Raw genomic sequence first — 27,209 nt, 5'->3', positions numbered from 1 at the left:
ATTTGATTCGTATTTGAGTACAACAATCAAATTCGAATCAAATACGAAATTATGATTTTTAATTCGATATAATGTTATACGACCCGTATATAATGTTATACGACATAATATTTTCTCCATTTGTACGAGCCGTATAGCATTATAGGATCCAATATTTGTCATGTTAGATTATTCTATACGGGCGTGTAACCCTATACGACCCGTATAAAGGGTGTGAAAAATAAGATTTTGAGGTGTGAGTGTGTTACTTTATTAACACCAAATTCAAATCATCAACAAGCACACACTGAAAAACATTAACATAAACTATAATCTGCATCATATCAAACAAATTCAAGTCACTCAACACATCTACACCTTCCAAAAAGACACTATCTTTACACAAACTCATATCAAATTAAAATTATCAACATCATATAAATTAAACACACATATAGCTTTCAAGAAGACGAGTGCTTTTTACCCTCACACTGAGGACTCTCATCAAAATTCTTAACCAGATACTTAGCAGTCACCATCCCAACTTCAAACACAAGATCATCACCGTTAATTTTAATTCCAGTAATCCCCCACCATTGGGAAAAAGCCCTAACCCTAATCCCCTTAAGTTCAGCAATCCGATTCTCAACGATCTTGCCGGTGACTTTCTTCGAATAGGTGGCGAGATAGTTGTCAGGGGGGAGGATGAGACGGCAGGGGGTTCCTAGGTCGACGGAGAACTCGCCGGTGGTGGTGTTGAGGTTGTATGAGAAGACACCGGTGGGGAGAAGACCGATTGGGAAGCCGTGGTGGGTGAGAACGGAGTGAGCGGTGGTTAACGATGTAGATGAGAGTGAAGATGATGGTGGTTTGATAGGGTTTGAAGAAGATGTTACAAAGATGAGAGCCCAATTCCTTTTAAGAATCATAACCCATTAAAAAATTAAATTTAAGAAATTTAAATCAATTATTTTATACATTCCATATTTCCATTTATCTAAATATTAATCTTAATTTTAAATTTTAAATATATACATTCTTTATTGTATTAATTTCAAATTTTAAATATATAAATTCTTTATTGTGTTATTTATTTAGAGTATTGCATAAAAATTTAAAGGTTAAATCATATTTAGAGGGAAACCAAAATAATATATGAAAAAAAAGAAGATTTTATAAATCAATTAAACGGGATATATATTTTTATTTTAAAACTAAAATTATCGTCATTTAAATTCAGTGAGGCTCATTGATGGTCCTTTAGGCACATCACTCGTCGATTATGAACAATGATGTTTGATTAGGTCATTGATTGTGAGCTACAATTGATGATAATATATGGTCATAGAAATTCAGTACGCTCAAATCACTATAAAATCCCGACCCTGCAACGCGGGGAAAATCAATTCTAGTTTTATTAAAGTGTTTCAATGAGGGAAAAGAGAAGATTGTAGAATTTTGAGCACTTAGAAAATAGTGGCATATGTAAAGTACCAATAAAAGTTATCAAAAATTTTTGTGGCATATGAAAAGTGCCACAAAAATTATCTTAAACTTTAATGGCATGTAGAAAGTGCCACTAAAACTCTAAATTAGTGGCATAAGAACTAAATGCTACTAAAAATGTGTGTTAAGCAAATGTGGCATACGTAAAGTGCCACTAAAACCTAAATTAGTGGCACAAAAGCTAAATGCCATTAGAAGTGTGTGCCACTAAATGGACTTTTTTTTGTAGTGTTTGGGCAGAAGTGAGACATTCATGTTTCTATGGCATAATTAAAATAGCTTCTCTTTATGCTTGAACAATAAGATAGATGTATCAAATCACCTTTGGGCAGAAGTGATACATCAGAAACTCATTCAAGTTAAGCTATTTGGTTTTGTAACAATATTTTATTCTGATTAAGTATTTCGAGAATCAGTAAGTTTTCCAGAAATAGCAAGTTTTTCAAGTTCCTTGTGAAATCTCGAGATCATGTGAATTCTCAAAAACTCAAGTTTTCGAGTTTTATGAGATTTTGACTTTGTTATGGAATCTCAAGTTCATTTTAGATTTCGAGTAGTTATGAGATTTCGAGTTCCCCATGGATTTCGAGTTCCATATGAGATTTTGAGATCTCTTGAGATTTCGAGTTAAATTGTGATATCTCGAAAATAATGAGATTTCGAGTTGACTTGATGATTTCGAGTTAATTAATAAATCCTTGAAATATTACGAGATTTCGACTACTATTATGAATTCGGGTCTGTTTATGAAATTCTCGAAATATTATGAGATTTCAACTCCTTGTGAATTCTAGTCCCTCATGAGATTTCGAGTTATATTGTAATATCTCAAAAACTTGTGAATAAAGTCTTAGAAAATTATTCATTATCTCTTATTTTTTTGTGATAAAATGTGGATGATTTCGAAATTCTTATAGATTATTCAGTTTCCTAAAATTATACTTTGATAATATTATCCTTTATTTCGAAATCTTTTAACGAATATACAATATCATTTATTTCGAAAGATTATGGATAGAATATTATCAAAAATAGGAAAAACATAATCTTTTTAATCGATTCATCCTAAATATTAAGAATTCTTCGAGTTTCTATGATGAGCACGAAGAACATCAATGAAGAATTTTATGAGTTTTCATCTGGAATCGAAACCTGATACTAATTTTGTGTGTAGATTTTGAATTTTAATAATAATTCGGAATTTTAATAAAGTTTAATCTGATTAACAATCATTCTTTTCCAGATTTTATGGCAGAAAACTGTGAATCATAAGTTTAGAATTCGGTTTTCATCAAAACATTAGTTTTACAGTTTTAATTCCAGATTAAGGGAAAACCAACAGAACTGATATCAGCAACATACACTCTAATACCACATGTTGATCAGTTCTGTTTAAACAGAATGGAAAACATGTAAATAAAACTTGTTACAGCATGCATACCAGCAGATAAACCCATGATTGATGCAGACATAGATGTAGACATGATTGTCAGCTTGATCTGGTTCCCCTTTAGGATGTGTGTCAATGATGGTAGTACCGAGTTCTTTAGGGTTGAAGAACTCGTAGTAATGGAGAGAGAGAGGAGGTCGAATATGTGTGATTTTATGATTATTGTCTAACCTAAAACTCTCTCTAGTAATCTCCTTATATAGAACCAAGGAGAAACCTTATTAGTTAATAAGGGTAAATCGGTCCATCAACAATTAACAACTAATATATTATAATGTTTATATATATATATTTTGATCTATATTATATAAATGATAATGATGGTGATTGTGATATGAACCAAATGCAATATATAAATTATATCAAATAAGGTATAAAACAACCCTTTTTAGAACTAATGTTGGGAAAAGTGCGCTTTTTGTATACTTTTGATTTTCAGAATTAAAAGAGATTAAACGTACAAAAAGAACAAATTCACGGAAAAACTAGCATAAATACAAAAGAAGGGAAGTTGATACAACATACCATCCCCCAGGACAACAAATCAGAAGCTAAGAACGGGGTCGTGCCCCACCCAAGATTCCTTGAAGAAGAAGACAAAGAGAAGCAGACAAGGGACACGGGGCTGTGTCTCATGGAAACGGGCTGTGGTCAACTCTCAGATTCGCAAATCTTGGATCATACAGCAAGTACAATGGCCACGGGGCTGTGTCGTTGACACATGGGCCATGTGAGCATCTAGATTGACAAGCGCATTAAATGAAGACAGAGAAGGAGAAGGGCACGGTGTCGTGCCTAACAGGCACGAGGCCGTGTAAACCTTCTGTTTTCAGCTATAAATAGAGGTGCTTGGTTCAAATGTAACTCATCCCTTGGCAAACCATTTCTCTCACACCTGCCACCACTCCACCACCATAACACCATCATCCACCACATTCATCCATCATCCATCTTTAGAGTGTGTATAGTAGTCTCGGGATCCAAGATTGATCGTAAGAGTTTTTGTCAAACAAAGGCCATGCTTGGTTAATCTCTTACATCACTTGGTGAAGATAAATCATTTATATATTACTTTTGATTTCCAAGCTTTGGTAAACTTTTTAATTGGGTATGCATTAATGATTTTAATAACTGGTTTATATTGAAAGCGAACTTTATTCTATCATCTCTTCACCTTTTTGTTGATTCACTCATTCGTGTCTTTACCGTCTATATAAAGCGCGTTAACTGCCTGGAAGGGGGGTAGAAGGGTGGTATGGGTAAAGTTCTTGCCTCGTTCAGTGTATAGATCCTGCGAGGACTTGATTCAAGCTTATTAGGACTTCCTTTGAGGCAGATAGCATCAAATCGGGGGGAGTAAGAATGGATTGAGTCCCTTATAAATAAACTAATATTCAAACTTTAAACCGGCCTTGCGGGACTTTATCCCTGCTGACTCAGACCAATATGGCCGAGGGTAGTGTTTCCTCCGAAAGAGGGACATGCCAAATTTTGCATTAATAACTTACTTAATTATCTTTCAATATTCCGGCCTTGCGGGACTGTATCCCTGCTGACTCAGACCAATATGGCTGAGGGTAGCGTTGCCTCCAAAAGAGGGAGATGCCACTATAACTAAGATAATCTCTTAAAAAACCCAAAGTGTTGAAATCATCAAAGGATACATAAAGGATGAGTTGAAACCAAGTGATACTTGCTTGTCTATTTGTTTCTTTATTTATTTAGTTTTTTTTGTTTTACTTATTAAAAATCTTTGCTCAAAATTTGATTAGATTAGACGTCGATGCTATTTCGGTGTCCTTGGATGACCTTGGTATCTTACCATCACTATACTACGCCAACGATGGGTGAACTTGCCCTAGCGTGTTGTAGAGAGTGATAGTGTTATGTTGTGTTTTATGAATTTAAAACTTGATAAAAGAGTGAAAAGTACTTAAAAATATAATAAAAAGCATATGCACCCCAACATCACGTCAAGTTTTTGGTGTTGTTTCCGGGGACACAAGGATTTTAAGAAAGTTTAAAATCGGCGGCCTAATCATTTTTATGCTTTTCTAATATTCGATTTTAGGTTCACTACTACAAAACAGAGCTTTAGACGGGGTGATATGGGTTTTAGACGGTGTTGAAAACACCGTTCGTGTTCAAACTAAACCCCGTCTTTAAATAAATGAACCCCGTCTTTTGATCCAAAATTTACCCAATTTATATTCAAAAAATTATTAAAATTAATACGATTAACACCGTCTTAAAAGGCAAGCTAGAAGGTTTTTTTTTTTTTTTTTTTTTTTTTTTGCAGTTTTGTGTCTACTCCAATCCTATCTGAATCAAGCCAATATATACACCATTTCGAACCTTTTCAATCAACTCAACAGACATTCAATTCGGAAATAAACCTGTCAAATTACAATTTATTGCTAAATGTATAACAAACGACATTAAATTTCATACATAAGCTACGTACAATTCTAAAATCTACAAATAAAGCTAAACTAACGGAATACTTAACTCTTGAAAAAAATTCGGTATCAACGTCTTCAACAAAATCTCTATATCATTATCCGTAGCCTCTCCTGTGTCGTGCCACATCTAAAGAAAGTAAATATAAAAAGTTACAACAAACATCAACGGTAACTAAAAGCAAATAGAAAAAAAGTTTGGCTTTTAACATCTTCAACAAAGTCATGTATAATTCGCATCATAGCTTCAATGTTTTCTTGTTAACTGTCAAACCTTTTCCGCATAGCTTCTAGCTCAGCATTTTTTCTTTAAGAGTCCTATTCAATTTCTTTTCGTATTTCAAGCAACCATGTTTTTTCAACTTCAAATCTCGCTTTGATGTTTCCATAAGCACTATGTAATTCTAACTTGAAACATAACATTTATCCTATATTGAGTTTGCCCACACATATTCTGCAATCTAGAAAGGTAAAAATAAACAAAAGGTCTCTCTTGAGACTACCGTAACCTAAAGTTCAGTAATAACTTTACTCATAGAATATAAGAAGATTGTGGACATTAAATTAATGATGAAAACTCATACCTGAGATTGAATTAAGAGCACATGTCGAGAAAATGTGATTTAAATATGCAATTTGTCACAAGCCACCCAGAGTCTTAAAACCTTTAAAATAAAAATTGCCCCTGTACAGAAAAAGTTTTTATTTCTAATTAGGTTTGGGTTGAAATAACAACAAAGTATACGGTACAAATGTTCTGTTGGAAGAAATTTGGTTGATTTCATAATTTTTTGTTCAGCGATCTTTATACAATAGAGAAGTTAGGAGGATCCTTGGCTTCTAGCTTCTTCTGTGTTGGAGGTTTCCTTTACATGTCCTATCACAAAGCCAGATGACCAATTAAGCAATTATATAACACAACTGATGGATTAATCATAAATAAGGTAAGCTCACATTAGGTTCAGGTAATCAGGCATCATAATTATTTGATCCTAACAGCTACCATGAACCAGTTGATCTTTAGAATTTGATGCTTTTGAAAACAAGCTGGTATTAGAGGCCATTTTATCAATTCCACTGTACTCACATGTGTGCATTTATTATATATCATCATAATATTTTCATCATAAATAAGAATCAATATTTAAACCAATGCCCTTCTGACTATAAAAAAATAAAATTTAAAGCATATCTCCTCTCTCTAATATTTCTTGGAGTCTAACTCGCTTAAATGGTCTCTATCATAACAATTATCAAACATATACATTATAATATGTCAAACGTAAACATGTATGATTAAATATTTCTTAGTTAGAGCATCAAATAAACAACAAACACTAGTTTGTTAAATTGAACATAGAATAGGGAATTATCATACTAATATCAAAACATAATAAAATATTTGTAGCTTTGTTCTAAATAAAGTAGCTCTTACATTTTCATTATGAGCAATTTATGGTAAATGGGAAATGACCATGAAACAATATAAAAAAAGATCCCACTGAGACATTTCATCAAACATGTAGAGTGCATGACTAAATCTAGCCAAAAATTAAACTTATATTGGTCAGTGCAGCCACAAAATCGCAAATACCAAACAAGATTCGTAATGTGTGATCCGGTTCTAAATCAAAGGTATAAGAGGAATCACCTACACGCATCGTAGTTTCAAGAAACGTCCAAAACTGGGTAAAGTTGATGATTATCAATGAAAATTACTACCTGAGATTATAAATTAGCATTGTTTTATAGATTAGCATTGTTTTACTACCTGAATTCATAATGTGAAGTTAATCTAACCAACACCAGGCATGCTACACTCCAGGTAACAATGTCCTCAAGTTCTACTAACAATAACATATTCTCCAATCTCACACCTAAGTATCACTACAATTCACATTAATCATACAAACTTATCACTAATACACTGAATAACAACCCTAGACCCAATACATTCATCAATTTATATTATTACCAACTAACTACAAACTGCACAACATAACTTACAAAATGCATACTAGATCTGGAATGCATACTAAATAAATGACCAAGATTTAGGGGGGGGAACGATTAACGATACCCATAACAGCTTGAGAGACGAGACTGGCACCAGATCTGATGTAGGCAAAGGTTACGGACCAACAGTATAGAAGACGTCATGGAGTCCCCTGAGACGCCACCAACGATGCATTGTGGCCTTCACCGTCAGTTGCACCGCTATACATTGAAGTTCAGTTACATACATATGAGTTGAGCTGTAGAAGATTCTCTAGAATCTCTGTGTGTGTGAAGAGAATGAGAGATAAATTAGGTTTAGGAAGAATGTTATAATTTTGATTGGGAAAAGAGAGGTCAGGTGGGGGAACAAAGCCCGCCAAGGGTTTTTTTATTGACATATAAGACGTGGTTTGGTGATAACCCCGTCTAAATGTTCTTAAATTTGTATAAGACGCGGTTTGAGTATAAGACGGGGTTGTTTTGAATTTTTTTTTTAATATTTTGTATAGTTATTGATTTTAAGACAGGGTTATTACATAAACCCCGTCTAAAACAAATATTAAACACCGTGTAATGCTTACTTTTGTAGTAGTGGTTTTTCCTCTTTTTCTCCTATTTTTCTACTTTCTGCAGGAATAACACGGGGCCGTGTTTGATCAACATGGTGCGGTGTCAAACCTAGAGTAACTAGGAAGAGTTGTTTTCTTGTTACTGGAATAACCATACGGAGCCGTGTTACAGGAGCACAGGGCCGTGTCAAACCTCTAGTATTTGGGAACCTGAAAACATAAACTTTTTCTAGACAGCACAGGGTCGTGCCTACATAGACACGGGGCCTTTCTACCCTTCTGATCAGCCATTTCTTGTGTTTTTGTTCGTAGAAAGTCATGCAACTCTGTATAAGTCATAGGAAATATGACCTGGTGCATGACTTCAACCTCCGACAAAGACATAAAAGTGCTACTCGACGAACCTAAGCGCTTTTTAAGAAAAAGACTTCAAGCTAAAAACCGACAAAAAGCCTCAACCCAAAACCTCCCTATAGCGGATTAACGCACTCTCATGGATTACCTACGGCCTACGGTCGGTAATCTTGGAGCCGTTATTAACTCTCCTAATGTCGATGCCAACAACTTTGAGCTTCGATTGCACCTAATCCAAATGTTCCAAAATTCCGCCACCTTTCACAGCCTACCCGATAAAGATCCCGATTTACATATTACCAACTTTTTAGAAATATGTGACACCTTTTGGATCAACGGAGCCTGCAACGATGCTATCCGGCTCCGTATGTGCCCCTTTTCCCTCAAAGATCGAGCAAAAACTTGGCTAAACACCCTCCCAAGTGGGTCCGTGCACACTTGGGATGAACTTGCCCAAAAATTTCTCTACAAATACTTCCCTCCTGCTAAAACAACCAAACTCATGACCAAGATTAATTCTTACTCTCAAGACAATGGGGAATCTTTGTACGAGACGTGGGAGAAGTTCAAGGAGTTATAAAGGAAATGCCCACATCATGGGCTTGAACGTTGGCAACAAGTGTTGAAAGTGCATGTTAGGATCAATTCCGATGCACTTGAATGCTCCATTGATTGCTTAGATCTCGTATCTTGTGCAGAATCCAAGTACGAGAGTGGATTGAACAAGAACAAGTAATTATAAACTGTTTTCTATTGGTTGATAAGTAATACAATACCACGAAAACAAACGAACAGAGTTTCCCCTCTCTGTCACTCAAAGTTCTAATTACAAATGAACAAGACACTCCTATATATAGAGCTAGTAGATCCTCATATAAATAACTAAGGATGGACATGATTGGTGTGGATCCACTAGGTGCGGCGGACAAGCCTTGTGCGGATCTGCATGCGCAGATCCGTGTGAAACATCCAAAACCCTAATCTTGCGCAGCCTTGGTCCGTGAGAATCAACACAGACGCATCCGTGCAAATTGAGTTGAATATATATGTTTTACACTTTAGAACCTTGTCTTGTTTCATTTGCTTAGCTACGATACGTAATTGACGTAAGCAATAGACATATGCACTCACAGACTCCCCCTTGGATATTGCTGCAGTCAATCTCGTGGCTAGCCTTTATCAACTTTCTGAGTCTTTAATAAGCTTTGACAAATTCAGCACCACATACTCCTCTTTGCACATGATTCATCAGCTCCCCCTTTCATCAAGCTCTCTCTTCAGCTCCCTTTTGCTTTGAGCTTCCGTAGTCTAAACCTGGCTCACTATCTGAACATTTAACAATTCAAAACATTTGAGAGAATATTTGACAATTGTAGAATCAAACACATGGCTTTCACAAAATTCATTTGACAGAATATTTGACAATTTTAGAATCAAACAGCTGGCTTTCACAATATTTGACTGGGATTTTCATATTAGAGATTTCCAGAATTAATAACCTAGCTCTTAACAAAAATATTTTCACAGTTAAAGACATAAGACACTCTTAGTGGACATAATGTTTGATACCAATAAAAAAATTGGTACCCTTTAGCCATAGTTTAAATGTGTTACGACCACTAAAAGTGTAATGTGGATGTATCATATACGATTACTTGACCTTTGGTGACACTTGACCTCAAAAAATAAATGTAGCCAAAGGTCTATGACCACAGTTTTTTGTGTGATCAAAGCTCGTTTTTGACGTTGTGATGTAACATCACGTTACATCTCAATTCACTTGAATTTCAGTTCCTCTACATGAAGTAGAGGACTTTAAAGTCCTCCACCCTGAGTAGCGGACTTCATTAATCCTCCACATGAACTAGCTAGAGGACTTAAGTTTTTCCCACCTGAGCGGACTTTTGTTTTTTCCTTCACCTGAACTAACGAACTTGGGTTTATTCCTGAAACATTGTAGGGAATAGGGATGTCAATGGGTTGGGTATTAGTAATCCCATACCGATAACCGATTGTAAAATTGTGTCTCATACCCGGCGCAATAGCCGTCGGGTATTTGTAAGGTATCAGGCATATCAGCAACTATCGGGTATACCCGGCGCAATAATGTAATTATAATTTTATATATTTTTATTTATATACTTTACAATACACAAAATATAAATAATATTATCAAATACATGTTCCATATATTTTTTTTATTCACATAATGAACCTACTAAAGTAAGACACTAATAGATAAGGGTTAAGGGAAAATTAAAAAATAAACAAAACACTTTCGGGTATACAGTTCGGATAAATGGGTATGTAGTTTCAGGTAAAAGGTCGGGTATCGCCTAATCTCATACCAACAAAAATTTTAAAATTAATCCAATACCAAGACCATACCCTCAGGAAAATTAATCCAATACCAAGCCCATACCCTTGGGTTCGGGTTTTCTTTGCCATCGCTAGCAAGGACCTACAGTTTTGCAGTTAATATCAATTGAAGTTCTCTAGATGAAGTAACAGCCTACCTAAATTCATTCTCATTCTCCCAAATCAGCTAGTTTCACTCTTTCTTCTTCTTCGGCCAAACCACCTAAAACAATCCCAAGTTAAAGCATAGGACTTTAATCAGTTGGTATACCAACTAAATATTTAAATATATTATCATTGTACCTATCATTTTAAAGTAAACTTATTTATTATTAAATTTGTAAAAGAGTAAATTACGTTTTTGGCCCCTGTGGTTATATCAGTTTTACTATATTGGCCCAAAATAAGATTTTTTAACATGCTTGCCCCCATGGTCCTTATAACTAACATTTTTGGCCCCTAAAGCTAACCAAACCCTAACTAAGGTTAATTTAATTGTCACATGTTCTGCACATGATGTCTAAATTAGTAATTTTACCTCCCTATTATGGCTCTATAAAATAAAACCCTAAACCCCTATTTGTTTCACTTCATCTTCTTCATTCAATCATCTTCTTCATCGATCCTTCAATCAAAACCCTAATTTCAGAGGTGACAAAGATGGTGATATGCAGATGTGGGTTACCTTCAGTCCTTCGAACCTCCAATACTCAAGCGAATCCAGGAAGACGATTCCACTGCTGCCCGATTAGGGTAATTTTTCCTTTTTTTATCCTTTCCATCCTACCAGATCTCCATGTTGTTAAGAAGATGGTTATACTGGGTATTTCAGGGTAGTCGAGGCTGTGGTTTTGTTGCTTGGGCTGACCCCCCTCCCCCCACATGTCCAAACTGTTCAGAAGTATCAGCAGAACTAGCGAGGATGATACGGATTAACGAAGATGCAAGAAAGACCATTGCTGAAAATAAGAGATTGAAAGTAGTACTTATGATGAGTTGGATGCTGTTTGTTATATATGTTTTGACCCATTAATTAGAATCTTGTATTTTAGTATTTTGGATGTGTAATGTACTTATGTAATGTGTTGGAATGCAATGTTAATGTTGTTTGGCTATTTCAGATGCAATTTATTGTTGTTTTAGTGTATCAGATGCGATATAATGGACCAAAATGACCAACTTGCAGCTGCAGTGCAGGATACTATGTATATGATTTGCACTTAAACAACTTGCAGCTGCAGTTACAAAACCAATTGGACGAAAATGACCAAATTTATTCACCTGCACTTAAACAAGTTGCAGCTGCAGTTATAGATCATTTGACCAAAAAAATATTGCAGCTGCAATTAAACAACTTGCAGCTGTTGAATTAAATACCAACCACCAACCATATTTAATAAACCAAACAACCATAGTTAAAACATCCAAAAGGTAATAACATCCATAAGTGCCAGTATTTAAAGCATCTAAAACATCCAAAGTGGAAATCAACAAAATGACAGACCCAAACAAAAGTAACCTAAAACTTAAACTTGTGATGCAGAATCTTCAAACCCAGCAAACTTCAGACCTCCCTTCTCCTTGCATCCTCTCATGTTGTGCCCCTTCTGTTTGCAAACCTTACAAGTGACAGACCCACCTTTCCTTGTAAGCTTCCCCTGTTTTTCAATGCTCTGTGAAATCACCTCAGCAGTCTTCTGTTTCTTCTCATAAATTTCCTCAGCACTCTTCTTCCTAGCCTTTTTAGGTCTGCCCACTTGGTTATGGTGTTTTGGTGGTAATAATGTAGTAGGGCAGTTTGTTGGTTCCCACATTTCCCTACCATTGATTGGATCAATGGTAAACTGGTAGACCTTTTTCCAGTTATCTAACCAATAAACCTCATCCACCCATGCTTCCGGAACATCAACTTCCATACCATACCTAACCATATCCCAATTTACAGCCACTGCATGCTTGCATGGCATGCCTGTAAGTTCCCACTTCCTGCAAGTGCATGACTTTGTGTTCATGTCCACTACACACTGATTATGACCCTCACCACTGACTTCATACTTGTAGCACTTGCACACTTCCATAACATGTCTTTGTAAAGGTCCCCTCTCCATTGGGACTTCATGTTTTCATGAATATGACGAAGACAGTACCTATGCTCTGCTACAGGAAACAGCCTATTGATTGCAGGTATCAGACCCTAAAAACATTTGCAAGTTATAATCACACATAAGAGCAGTTAGATAACAATTTACTCATTAAACAAAGAGTAATTATAAACAGACATAAGAACAGTTATAAGTACCTTCTGTCTATCACTAATAAAGGTGAAGTTGGAATTAGCATGAATATCAAGATCATCACCCAAATATTCAAGGAACCAAAGCCATGAATTTGTGTTTTCTGATTCAACTACTGCATATGCTACAGGATAGATTCCATTATTTGCATCCACACCAACAGCTGTTAGGATCTGCCCTGGATAAGGTCCCTTCATAAAGCAGCCATCCAAACCCAAGATCTCCCTACCACCTTGTTTAAATCCTTGTTTCACTCCTCCAAAGCATATGTAGATCCTTTTAAATTGCCTTGTTTCACTATTTGAGTTGGGCTCACTTTCAACCTCAAGCTTCACTGTTGAACCAGGGTTTGTTCTGAGCAACTCTTGAGCATAATCTCTTAGAAGCAAGTACTGAGCAGTGTAGTCACCTTGTAGTTTTTCAAAAGCCATAACCTTTGCCCTGAATATTTTCTGGAAAGACACCTGCACCTGGTTCTTCTTTTCTATCTGATCTTGTAGTGACTTTAATGGTATACTAGGGTTTGACTCAATTGTTGGTAGAATCTCTTTGGCAATAGAGGTTACAGTGTACAGCCTCACCTTCCTGGTTTGAAGACATTTATGTTCATGGTGATAAGTCTTTACCAACCATGTTTGCTCATTTTTTTTCCTTGATATATGTAGTGCCCAAGGACAGGTAGGTTTTTCCCTTTTATTGGTAGAAGTGGACCCACCAACATGTGAACTCTTGTCTTCTTTTGCAGCTGAAGATTCCTTACCTTTTTTCTGTTTTTTCTTTGCCCTTCCAAAATTCACTTTCTTCCCTTTTGACCCTCCACAAACAAACACTGGATTTACACCTAAACACACCACCCTAAACCTGTAACTTTCATTCCTCCTGATAACCAGTTGTCTTTTACTTCTCAGAGCATGCAACTTTACCATATTCTTGATGTCCTCTTTGTTTGAAAAAGTTTGACCAACAAAGAAAGGTTGTTCTTCAAGACACTTGCCTTTGGTTTCTTTCTTTCTTTTTCTATTCTGCTTAATAGCTAGATTAAGAGCATCCCCACCCTCATCTTCACTACCACTTTCAAAATCATCTAAATCAAAATCAACATCAAAATCCTCATCTACAAACTGGTCTTTACCAACATTGTAATTGAATGAATCCATGTTAACTGGTATTTCCACAACAATGTTATCAACATCCTCTATCCTATCATCTTCAACTTCCTCAGCAGTTGCATGATCATCCATCCTATTGGTATCAACGTAGGCTGATGAATGATCATCAGTCCTACAGGTTTCATCATTCCTATTTGGTTCATCATGCATACTGCTTTCATCATGCCTACTGGTTTCTTCATGCCTACTGGTATCATCAGCATTAACAGTTGGAGTCTCAAACTGTGGAAAATACTCTAGGCATAGTGGTCTTCTTCTACGGTGTGATGGCTTAGACATAGATGGTTGTGGATCCTCATTTTCTAACTCCTCAATAACCACACTAGATGACTTAACTGGAGATGTAAAATGGTACTCAACACCTAACCTAGACGACCATTGTTCAGTAAACACATCTATAACTTTAAACTTAGCAACATGCTCAATAAGCAAAAGCACATCTTGATCATTACCTAATGGTCTTAAACCATCACTAATTTGTGTTTCTGGAACTAAGAAATGATAAAACATAATTTGTTCCTTCGGATAACCTAGTTCAGTAATCATGTGATTTAGCTCAATCACAGAAAATGCATCAGAATCCACCATATCAACATGGTCAATCGTTCCATCAACATACCTTTTAACAGGGGAATTCACAAAGACACCACCATGGTTGATTCTTATAGTGAATATATTAGGAGAATCCCCTGTAATAAAGAAATTACCATTAAAGGATCAGTGATAAAGTATAAGATTTTAAGAACATTACTGGGATAATCTTAAAGCAATGATTTTTTTAGGTTAGAAACACTTACCATACACTTCGTAAGGATCAAACTGCTCCTTTTTCTCACGAACCCACCAGAGGGTTAAAACCATTGTCGTACTGGTTGATCGTCGTTCTTATTCAGCTGCTTGATCACTGGAATTTCAATGGAGGTTTGGGGGTATCTTGGAGAAGGTGATACGAATTCAAGGGTTTGGGTGATATAATGAGATTTGATTTGTTTTTATTACATGTCAGTATGGGGACTATAAAGGAGGAGAGGTAAAATTACTAATTTAGACATCATGTGCAGAACATGTGACAATTAAATTAACCTTAGTTAGGGTTTGGTTAGCTTTAGGGGCCAAAAATGTTAGTTATAAGGACCATGGGGGCAAGCATGTTAAAAAATCTTATTTTGGGCCAATATAGTAAAACTGATATAACCACAGGGGCCAAAAACGTAATTTACTCTTTGTAAAAATATAACTATAGAATACATACCTATCATATTAAAAACACGGTCTATTTGGCAAACACAAAAACTTTAAGAACACATAGATTTAGATGAATTGTATTCAAGTTCTATATGAGTTAACGTTTTTATTTTGTTTTTGATTTATTTTAATTAATTAATTTATTTATTAATATATTTTTTATTTATTTTAACACGACAGGATTAAAAATTTTGCCTTTTAAAAAAGATTTGAAATCCGGTCGAAAATTAAGGCTATGTGTGAAAACACTGATTTATGAGTCGGCAAACATTTGTTCTATTTTTGTATTATCGATAACTCGATAAGCATCAAACTTAAATCGACAACATATGAAGTTTCTTAATATTTTCCCAAAAAGAAAACATCAACTGTAAATGGTATAGGAAATACCCCAAGAATTGATACAATATATTATATTGCATTTATTTGTAGTTGGTCATCACACGTCCCATTGCAACATCATATCCATGAAGTTTCATCGTAAGTACAACATATATAATCCTCAATTTTCCATCAAGGAATCAGTTGACTTTCTGTCTGATTTGGAATTTTCATTCTTATCTACAATAAAACATTATTTTTAATTTATCAAATCGAAAGTGACAACTCAATTTAAACCATAAAATTATGCAAAACGCTCATTGGATTAAGTTGACAATTGAATGTAATGGAGTCAAGAAGAACAGAAGCACCTGCTATTGGCATCGACCTCGGAACAACGTACTCATGTGTAGCTGTCTGGAAGCATGGTCGAGTTGAAATCATACCCAACGAACAAGGCAACAGAACTACACCTTCTACTGTTGCTTTTACTGATGTAGAACGCCTCATCGGTGAGGGTGCCAAGAACCAAGTGGCTATGAACCCTGCCAACACCATATTTGGTCAGCCTGTTCATTTTTTCTAGTTTATATCGCATACGTTTTGTTTTATTTCTATGAATCGAAAATAGAAACAAGTAGTAGATCCATAAGTACTAGTTTAACAATCAGTTGAGCTAGATGTTTATTTGCATATTATTTGGCCTTTTAACGTGCAAGTAAGATTTTGAAGGTGTGTAGTTTCTTATAATAAAACTGTTTACTGATATACTTTTATTTTGACTTGACTCATTAGATGCTAAGAGGTTGATTGGAAGAAGATTCAGTGACCCAAAAGTTCAAGATGACATGAAGTTGTGGCCTTTTAAGGTCAAAAACGGGTCTGGCGACAAACCAAAGATTGTTGTATCCTACAAAGGTCAAAAGAAGAAATTTTTAGCCGAAGAAGTCTCATCAATGATTCTTGGAAAGATGAAGGAGACTGCTGAGGCGTACCTTGGAAAAGTTGTGAAAGATGCAGTGATAACCGTCCCAGCTTATTTTGACGATTCACAACGTCAAGCAACAAAAGACGCCGGAACCATTGCAGGATTAAACGTCTTACATATTATCAACGAGCCTACAGCAGCTGCAATTGCTTATGGTCTAGCCAATAAGCCTAATATTTCTCAGAAGATGAATGTGCTCGTCTTTGATTTGGGGGGTGGCACTTTAGATGTTTCTATCTTGGCCATTACAAAAGAGGGCACCTTTGATGTGAAAGTTGTTGGCGGTGACACGCATTTGGGAGGTGAGGATTTTGATAACTGTATGGTGGATTACTGTGTTCGGGAATTTAAGAGAAAATGGAAAAAGGACTTGACAAAGAACCCAAAAGCATTGGGGAGGTTGAGAGTTGCTTGTGAGAATGCAAAAAGAATTCTCTCAAGCACTACTCAAACATCAATTGATTTGGATTACTTGCATGAGGGTACTGATTTTTCTATGAAATTCACCCGAGCTAAATTTGAAGAAATGAACATGGATTCATTTGATAAATGCATTAAGATTGTCGAGAATTGTCTAAACGATGCAAAGATTGAGAAATCAAGTGTAGCTGAAATTGTTCTAGTCGGTGGCTCCACTAGGATACCTAAGGTCCAACAAATGTTGCGGGAACTTTTCGACGGGAAGGAGTTATGCAAGAGCGTGAATCCTGATGAGGCTGTGGCATATGGTGCAGCCGTTTTGGCTGCAAAGCTAAGTGGCATCAAAGATAATAACCTTCAAAGTTTGTTGTTGTTGGATGTCACTCCTTTGTCACTTGGTGTGGAGACAACAGGAAACGAAATGAATGTTCTCATCCCACGGAACACTACAATACCTACAAAAGCAGAAAAGATATTTTATACAAACGAAGACAACCAATATTGCGTAAAGATCAAGGTGTATCAAGGAGAAAGAGCCAGATCTACAGATAACCATTTGTTAGGGGAATTCAAAATATCTGGAATACCAGCTGCTCCCAAAGGAGTTGCACAAATTAAAGAATCTTTAGAAATAGATGCCAACGGTATCCTTACTGTCACCGCTGAGATATTGTCCACCGGTAAGAAGGATAAACTTGTAATTAGCAACAAAAATGGGAGACTCTCCAAGGAAGAGATTGACAAGATGGTAAAAGACGGAGAAAAGTATAGACTTCAGGATCAAGAATACAAGAAAAGAATGGATGCATACAATGCATTAGAGGTTTTCTTATATCACATGAAGAATAGGATCAAAGAGTACACTATCAAGAAATCTGTGCAACCTAAGAGGTTGAAGAAAATGGAGAATGCCATTGCTGACACAACCAAATGGCTGGAGAAAAACCAAGTCGCACCTGTTGAAGAGTTTGGGAGAAGAAAGGTATTCCTTGAGTCTGTTTTTGCAAGCCCCTAATCTAGTTCTTAAATTATGGTGGTTGAATGAACATCGAGATTTCTAACGTGTTTCTTACTCACTACATTGATGGCAATGTAGTTTGTATTCGATATGCTCCTTTCTAAGATATGTTATCCAACAGAATCGTTCTTGTAAATCAATAAATTGTGTAACAGTGTATAAAAGTGAATAGAAGTAATTTCTTTATCCATTTCTCAAACGTTTTGTTCATTCTCTTGAAGTGTGTTTACTCTTGTAAGTATAAGTGATGAAGAAATCAAGTTATATGAAAGTTTGATATCATTATTGAGATTACTGGTACTGTCCAAATCCTATGCATTTGTTTTGTACATAACACATCAGCAATATTCATCAGTTTAGGGGTGGGGGTGGTCATCACTCATCACTCACTCATCACTCACAACACCCAATCAAGTTCCGCCATGTCATCAACCATTTTTCCATCACTCACAACTTTTTTTAGTGGCAATGCTCATCACTCACCACCACACCTAACAATTTCCCTCCAACCAACAACTACCCTCACAACATAAAACCATCACGGCGTGAAAAAAAAATCATGGAATTTGAATTTGTGCATGCTATCACGCGTGGAAAAGGTTGATGGCGGTGGATTATTGCATGGCATCACTCGTGAAGATGTTCCATCACGGAACCACCCCACTCCCCTTATAGTGTATGCATCAATCAGTTTTATACGTTGTGCATGAACACTTTTATACAATATGCATCACTTTTGTAAAACCCAAAATTTCAAAGGCAATTATTTATACTTAATTCTTAGGTGCTTTTAAATAGAGGTGTGATAAATACACTCGACATATGAATTAATATACTAAAAGTAGTCAAACTTGGTAATGATTAAATACTTTAATACATTATTTTATTTTAAAGTTAAAAGTAATAATTATGTTTTTTATTTTATTTTATAATACTTTTGTTATTTTTTTTATATTTTGTTATACTATTAATAATAAACACGAAAGTGAAAAAGTTCATTATAAATAAATAAATAACGAGTCTCTAAAAAAGTAAACGTGCAAACATTAAAATAATTAATCATCTAAATCGACAAAACCACTTTCACGACGTAAAATTGGGTATATAATTCTAGACGCCGCCCGTATATTGTCTCCTATCTAGCCGCATACATGCTAATGTTGCTTCGTATATGTTTTATAATTAATAAAGACATTTATATGATAAACTATTGTCTTTTAATATTTTTACACATTTCAGACCACTTTTTATTCAACTTGATTGGTTTAAAAGTTGAATAATTTATTCAAAAACATTTATCAAGTCTGTGTGTTATAACAAAGATTAAGAAAACTCATTACATAAAAGTTGGATTGTATAAAAAATACTTTATGTTCACTTAAAAAATAGTATAAAAGCTAAAAGCTAATGATTGTAACTAATAATTATAAAATAAAATAGAAATATTAGGTAATGAATGATTTTTGGTAATTACTGCCAGCTCTTTTCTCTCTCCTACCTACCATTCTCTTTTCTAAAAGGTTGACTTTTGGATATATTTAACACAACCCTTTAAATAAGAGGAAACATCACACAATAGTAGTAATCAAATGTTCTATTAAAGTCACTCAAGTTTTTCTTTTTCTTTTAAGTCACTCAACTTTTTTAATGTTGTGAACTTTGTTAATACAAAATTTAAATTAAGTGACCTAAATTGTACATATATGAATCCTAGATTTATTTTATGAATATTTTTATTAAATTAGCTTGAAGTTAGAGGTAATAGTGAAGAAAAACAATTCACTAAAGAATAAGCAATTGAGTAAATTACAAAATTCTTCCTTTATGTTAACACTAAATTATAAACTATATCCTTTGTCTTTAAAATTAACCAGATTTGTACTTAACGTTTGCAAACCCTTAAACGTCATACCCTTTAACCTTAACTTAGTTAAATTTTAATGTTAAATCAGGGTAAATAGGTAATTTTATCATTTATCAAAATATATTAAATAAAAAAAACAAAAAAGTATTTTTTAAAATTTAAAACATATATAAAAAAATTAATCAACCCCCCCTCTCTTATCTCTCTCTAGCTCCATGTTCCCACCACCGCCATAGCACCACTACCACCACCATAAATCAACGCTCTCTCCACAACCACCACTCGGCTACCGCCACCCGACCACCACCATCTCTGTTAGATTTAGATCTCAAAATTCTATAATATAAATCCCACTTATCCCTCTAATCTTTCGCAATTTCAAATTCAATTAATAATCTCATTTCAAACTCAATCAATAATCTAAAAAAACCTAGAAAAACCCCACCATCATTTCTCCCTTGACCCGATCCCAAATCAAAATCAAAAAATTGCCGCCGTTAACCACCGCCAAAAGTTGCACCTACTCCGACAACCTCACCGTTACAATCGCCATCCTACTCTGTTGTTGTCACCATTGCATTCCCAACACACTTTTCTTCTTCTCCAATCTCATATCTGTAAGATCTTGGAGACCTGCAAGAAACGGAAATCCTATTCCTCTCATTCATCTTCTTCATATTGATGTTGGATGTCGAGATGTTAACGGTTGGGATTTAAGGCAGCGGTGGTGTAGATTTAAAGGCATCAAAGGTGTTGATGAATGGGTTAGGTGATGATGGTTGAGGGTGGTGTGGGGTGGGTGGTGAGGGTGGCAGATTGTGTGGAGTGGGTGGTAGTGGTGGGTGGAAGGCGGTGGGTGGTGGTGTCTGTTAGGTGATCCGTAGTGGGGCGCTATGCCCGGAGATGGCGCCGGAAAAACGCCCCAAACACCAAAACTCTTGGCGCTATGGGGGTGAAAATGGGGGGCGGCGCTATCCATTTTGCGGCGTGATGTGAGAAAGGTTTAATTGTTTGACCAATAAAAAATTATTAAGGGTTTTAATAATTAATTAATAAAATTGAAAATTAATAATTAGGTAATGATGATTAGGGGTTTTATGACTACGGGCTCTAGTGATATAACGCCCCATAAAGCCCCTGTGTGACGTGGCATGACACGTGTCGCATAACGCCCCACAAGGGACTTTATGACTACAGATGGCCTTAAGAAGAGATGTTAGGAAGTGAGAGAAAAAGGTGTGAGAATTGAGAGAGATTGATGATGTGTTTATTTATTTCTCTCTCTCTCTCTCTCTCTATATATATATATATATATATATATATATATATATATATATAGGGCTTGCCTATACAAGAAACCCCATCTTTTTTAAAAAACTATGCAAACCCAATACCATCCATTGATTATGTTTCATCACACTTGATCAATGGCTCTCATAATTTTGGTAACAATTAGATTTAATAGAAATGTAATAATACACATTAGTCAACTAAAAGGGCATTTTGGGTAGTATATTCCTTCTCTTTCCACTGTCTAGTCCTATCATCTTTAATGCACCTCTCTTTCTCTCTCTTCATATCCAATTCAAAATCACAATCTCAGCTCTCCCAATTCCCTCTTTCCCATAACTTTCCCTTCTCTCTACACAACACTTACAACCTGCAAACCTAAAGAGAGAGTGAGAGCCGTGAGAGAGAGTACCAGAGAAATCGAAAGAGAAAGAGAGGTCCAGAGAAATCGAAAGAGAGAGAGAGAAAACTGGTGGGTTTCCAGCCATCCACGGCAGCAACAACACTGTGGCGGTGGTGTTGTTGACCGTTATGGTTGGGGCAGGGGAGGCCGTAGATGCACGATGAGTGAGGCACGATGGTGGTTGTTGGAAGGTGGTGGCTGGTTCATTCTGGGTTGTTAGTAGTTGATAGCGGCGACAGTGGATGGTTGTAGAAGGTGGTGGAGGGTGGGTGGTTGGTGGCGTCGGAGTTCGAAACGTCGTCGGAGTCAAGATCTAGTAATGGTTAATGTTCTCTCTCTCTCTCCTCTCCTCTGTCTTCAATCAAGATCTAGTAATGGTTAATGTTCATGTATTTTAAATAAATCGAAAACTTTAGGATGAGATTTTTGAACGGGATTTTTTGTTGGTTTGGTTGCTTGTTTGGGGATTTTTATCTTAACAATAATTGTTTTTTTTGTTGGTTTGGTTGCTGGTTTAGCCTTTTGATCTGAACAGTAAGTGTTTTTTCTATTGGGTTGTTTGATTTACAGAAACAGACCCATAACATGTGTTAAGCACCTGTTAGAATAATATATAACGTGTGTTGATTTACAAAAACAGATCCATAAAGATATTCAATTGACAAGCTGGATGGATGCGGGGATATTGAATAAGTCAAATCTTTTGGGAAAGAAGTTTTCGTTCGTTTATAACATGTGTTAGTGGTTCATGCTGTAACAGATCCATAAAGAAGTTTTCATGCTGTAACAAGTTTTCGTTCATTTATAACATGTTTAGCACATTTTGGAATGTATAACATGTGTTAAGCCTCTATTATAATCTTTTTGTAACCTGACATGTATTTATGTATAAGCTAGTGGTTTACAAAACACCATGATGTGTATATACTGATCTAACATGTGTTACAATTTGTCTGTTCGGAACATGTAATTGATTAACATGTGACAAGGGTGAAAACAGTCGACGGGGGGGGGGGGGGATGAGTTTAATGGTGAGCTTAGTTAATATCGTAATCTTGTTGTAACCCCACTTGTATACATATGATAACATGTAAGCATCCATTATAACCCGACTTGTATTCATATATATCAAAAGTGGTTTGCAAAAACACCATGATGTGCATATACTGATCGTAACACGTGTACAAGTTAATATGGAACATACAAGTTAATATTGTAACACCGTATACCTGGGATAACATGTGTTAAGCCTCTGTTATAATCTTGGTTTAACCCAACATTGTGTCATGTATAAGCTAGTGGTTTCTAAAACACTATTAACTTGTATAATCTTGGAACATACAAGTTAATATTGTAACACCGTAACCCGACTTGTATTCATGTATATGAAAGTCACATCCTTTGGGAAAGAAATCTTCGTTCATTTATAACATGTGTTGGTGGTTCAAGCTGTAACAGAACACCATGATGTAACCTGACATGTGTTCATGTATAACATGTGTTAAGCCCCTGTTAGAATGATATATAACGTGGGAAAGAACTCTTCGTTCGTTTATAACATGTGTTTGTTTTGCACATTTTGGAATGTATAACATGTGTTAAGCCTCTGTTATAATCTTTTTGTAACCTGACATATATTCATGTATAAGCTAGGGGTTTACAAAACACCATGATGTGTATATACTGATCTAACATGTGTTACAATTTGTCTGTTCGGAACATGTAATTGCTTAACATGTGACAAGGGTGAAAACAGTCGACGGAGGCGATGAGTTTAATGGTGAGCTTAGTTAATATCATAATCTTGTTGTAACCCCACTTGTATACATATGATAACATGTAAGCATCCATTGTAACCCGACTTGTATTCATGTATATGAAAGTGGTTTGCAAGTTAATATGTGTACAAGTTAATATGGAACATACAAGTTAATATTGTATAACGTGTGTTAAAACTTCCAGAATGGATGCATAAACTCCAGTAGTAACTTAATAACATAGTATACCTGATATAACGTGTGTTAAGCCTCTTTTATAACGTGTGTTAAGACTTCCAGAATGTGTTAAGTCCATACCGTTTTAACATCATGTACTAGACAAAACAAAATAAGAGTCTCACATTACATATTACTAGTAAACGAAAACTGATGTGTGTTGGTGTGTATATAATTTAGATATATAATTAAGCCCTTTTTACACCTTTAGCCAAGTTTTAAATTTATAAAACACGATATTCACTAACACTAAACACACATATGGGCAAGTGCACCCATCGTGGACGTAGTATAGTGTTGGTAAGATACCGAGGTCGTCCAAGGACACAAGAGCTTTTAATACCGGTTTATCCTCAACGTCTAATCAAATCAAAAAGTGAGAAAAATGTTTTTAAACTAAGAAAATAAAAACTAACTAAATGCTGAAAAATAAAATAAAATAAAAACAGATAGACAAGATGAATCACTTGGATCCGACTCGTGTATTAGTATAACCTTTGATTATTTTCGCACTTTTGCACTTGTTTAAGAGATTATCTTAGTTATTGTAGTAGGCCCCTCTTTTGAAGGCGACGTTACCCTCAACCCAGTAGTTTGAGTCAGCAAGGATACAATCCTAAAGGGTCGGATTATTGGAAGATAATGAATTAAGTTATTAATGCAAATTATGGTAGGCCCCGCTTTTGGCGGTGACGTTACCCTCGACTAAGTAGTCTGAGTCAGCAGGGATACAGTCCTAAATAGCCGGGTTATAGTATTAATAGTAGTTAACTTATGAGGGGGTCAAAGAGTTTGGATCCCCGCCATCCAATACCTATGGGCATTGAAGGAGATCCTACTAAATTTGACCCAGGTCCCAAGCAGGACCTCTAAACGCTGAACAAGGGCAAGACCCTTACCAAACCGTTCCCTTAACCCCCGACCAGGTAGCCAACATACCTCCATATAGACCGTGGAGATATGAATGGTGAAAATCTTTTATTTTATATAGACAGTAAAATAATGTGGCTTAATTGATGTGATTTATATGTTGCATTTTACACACATCAAATACCCCCACACTTGAACTTTTGCTTGTCCTCAAGCAAAACTCTTTAAATGTGGCTTACACTCCCAAATGGAATAGGTAGAAGAGAATGTTTTTGGTTTGTCATAGAGTGTCGGGAATCTAAAGATCTTTGTAGGTTTTATTTTTATTTATTCACAATCCTATTCGTTATGATTTATTGAGAACGTCTCATAGGATAAATTACTTATTTGGGCATAACATGCCTTTTTTAAAATTTTATTTATATACAAGTTCACATACCTCACGGGATAAATCACTCAACACTCGGCCGTAGGTGTATTTTTAGTGAATCACTCGAGAGCGGCATGGAACTCACGCCTTCCATAGGCTTGCCAAGCAATCAATCCTCCTCCTTTTTAACTTTATAAATATCAAGAGGACTTTTTGGGTGAAGGGTTAGGCTTGGGTTAAAGGTGGGTGGTTGGGTTAGTGGTTAGTAAAAGGGCGAAAAGCGTAAAAAGCGTCGGTTTTCGAAAAAAAAAAAAAATTTTAGTGACTTTTTATTTTGAAGTATTTCTCCAAACAAGCTTTTGTTTGTATAGCTTTGTTTGTTTTTAACTTCATCATCACATATATATATATATATATATATATATATATATATATATATATATTAGTCACATAAAAGAACGAGCTTGCAAAAGACCGAGCTTTGTTACTAAAATAAGGGGTGAAAAATAAAAAGGTTTTTGGTGGGTAAAAAGGGATTTAGGGTAATGAAATTAAAGGTTTAGGCTCAAAGGGGTTAACTAGGGGGATTTTGGGTAGGTGGTAAAAAAATTGAAAAATAATGGTGTAGAAAGAAAAATGGTTAGTCCTAATGCCTCCATCATTTACTTACTTGGGTTTAAGTTGGTAAGGACCGGGAATGAATCGTCGTGGCAAGTTCTAGAGTTGTAAGAACCAAGCGGCTATTCACACAAGAAACGAAAAATGAGCATTTAGTCTAAAGATGTAAATTTGTATGCTCAATAAAGGCTCAAAACTCACTTTTGTGGGAATGGGTTTTTAATGTGATCAAGTATATATAATTAAATTTTAACTAGACTTATTATGCCGTTTCATAATTTTCTTATGTTGGTTCTTGTTATCATGACGCTTTCGGTTGTAAATTTTTTTAAAAATATAACCTTATTAATCTTGTGATTCCCAACTTAAACTTCAGACAAGTAAAAATGAAAGGATTTTTGAAAAAATTTGGGGCGTTTAGCGGTTCCAATAGAGTTTTGTGTAAGGCTTGTTGTTAGGACTTGCAAAATTTCAAAGTGTTAGCTTCCCCCCCCCCCCCCACACTTAAATTACACATTGTCCTCAATGTGTCCCAAAAATAAATTTTTAGGTTGATTGGATGTGTGGTGTGGTGTTAAAAAGCAAAGATTTATGTTACTGGCAGTCTGGACACGACCCCGTGGTGACCGGGCACGGCCCCGTGGTCAGGTGCCAGTAACAGAAATTAAAGAAATGAGACAGAAGCCTAGACACGGGGGCGTGTCTGGTGAACACGGCCCGTGTCCAGTTACCTGAACTGGGCGTTTTTCTGCAGGTGGCTCAGCACGGGGCCGTGTTGGTTGGGCACGGCCCGTGTTGAGCCTTCTGTGATGGAGATTTGTGTCGGGTTGCTTTGTTCTTTGTGCATGGGGCCATTTTTCTCATTCCCTTTTTCATCCATTACCACCATGAGTGTGTTTTATTCATCAATAACCATCAATCTTAGAAACCATCATATCATTGCAAACATAGAGAATTACATATAGTTAATCTAAATAACTAGGGGGATACATGAGGTTATCATAAAGGTTCTACTTATTTAGGAAAATTTCAGGAATAGCTTCCCGATGTAGTAAGACCCTTTAGCCGATGGCTCCTCGGTTATTGTTCAAAGCCACTCTTCTATCTCCCTTGGGAGGAAGAAAGCAGCTTCATTCTCTTCAGTGGCTTGAGGAGGAACATTCACCGGGACTCCTTGCACCACCCTTTGCCGAGGCCCTTGGTGCATGGCATACCATTCGGCCAGAATGATGACCCCGGGTACTACATTCCACGCTCTTTGGGTTATTACGGGAACCAAAGGCGGGGAGGCGAGAAGGTTTAACCTTTGGTGCAGGAGGTTCACTTCTTGCAGACAGCCTTCCAACCCCACCGTCAGATGATTAATATGGTCCACTAGCGCTTCTTCTACTCCCGTCATCTCGTCTATGGCTTCCCTTAAGGCGTAAACGTAGTTTACTAGGGAGTCTTCTGCTGTGGACGACCTTCTCCCATTTCGGTTATTTCTTGAAGATGATCCGCTAGTTCTGCTGGCCATTTTCTGTGGAAGAAACCGAAAATAACTGAATTTTTGCAAAACAGCACCTCGAACACGGCCCCGTGTTCACTGAGCACGGCCCGTGTTCAGTTGTCTACAGGATTTTTTGGCTAAGGATTCTTGGGTTTTAAATTATTTTCACATCTTTAACTGTGG

The 27,209-nt window shown here is 36.0% G+C and overlaps 3 protein-coding genes and 1 non-coding gene across 4 annotated transcripts; 1 reads left to right on the top strand and 3 right to left on the bottom strand.

Moving 5' to 3' along the window:
- Window positions 1–231: 231 nt before the first annotated feature.
- LOC110881084 lies at window positions 232–908 on the bottom strand. Its single transcript, XM_022129454.2, has one exon. The coding sequence runs from the start codon at window positions 906–908 to the stop codon at window positions 441–443; it is 468 nt and encodes a 155-aa protein (XP_021985146.1). The 3' UTR covers window positions 232–440.
- A 7,903-nt stretch (window positions 909–8,811) lies between these two features.
- On the bottom strand, window positions 8,812–8,918 carry LOC118483656. Its single transcript, XR_004870943.1, has one exon. It is a non-coding gene; the product is annotated as a small nucleolar RNA R71 (small nucleolar RNA).
- A 3,409-nt stretch (window positions 8,919–12,327) lies between these two features.
- LOC110881256 lies at window positions 12,328–13,413 on the bottom strand. The gene is made up of 2 exons (XM_022129575.2): window positions 12,973–13,413; window positions 12,328–12,867 (listed from the first exon to the last, which is right to left on the bottom strand). Exons 1-2 carry the CDS (start codon window positions 13,396–13,398, stop codon window positions 12,691–12,693), a joined length of 603 nt encoding a protein of 200 aa, XP_021985267.1. The 5' UTR covers window positions 13,399–13,413; the 3' UTR covers window positions 12,328–12,690.
- Window positions 13,414–15,989: 2,576 nt separating this feature from the next.
- On the top strand, window positions 15,990–18,327 carry LOC110884530 (heat shock cognate 70 kDa protein). Its single transcript, XM_022132249.2, has 2 exons — window positions 15,990–16,265; window positions 16,498–18,327. The coding sequence occupies exons 1-2, from the start codon at window positions 16,049–16,051 to the stop codon at window positions 18,123–18,125; spliced, it is 1,845 nt and encodes a 614-aa protein (XP_021987941.1). The 5' UTR covers window positions 15,990–16,048; the 3' UTR covers window positions 18,126–18,327.
- Window positions 18,328–27,209: the final 8,882 nt, after the last annotated feature.

Source organism: Helianthus annuus, chromosome 10 (assembly GCF_002127325.2).
Source record: "Helianthus annuus cultivar XRQ/B chromosome 10, HanXRQr2.0-SUNRISE, whole genome shotgun sequence".
Taxonomy (NCBI): domain Eukaryota; kingdom Viridiplantae; phylum Streptophyta; class Magnoliopsida; order Asterales; family Asteraceae; genus Helianthus; species Helianthus annuus.
Note: the sequence above shows the minus strand (reverse complement) of the source record. Positions and strands in the feature narration are given on the sequence as shown.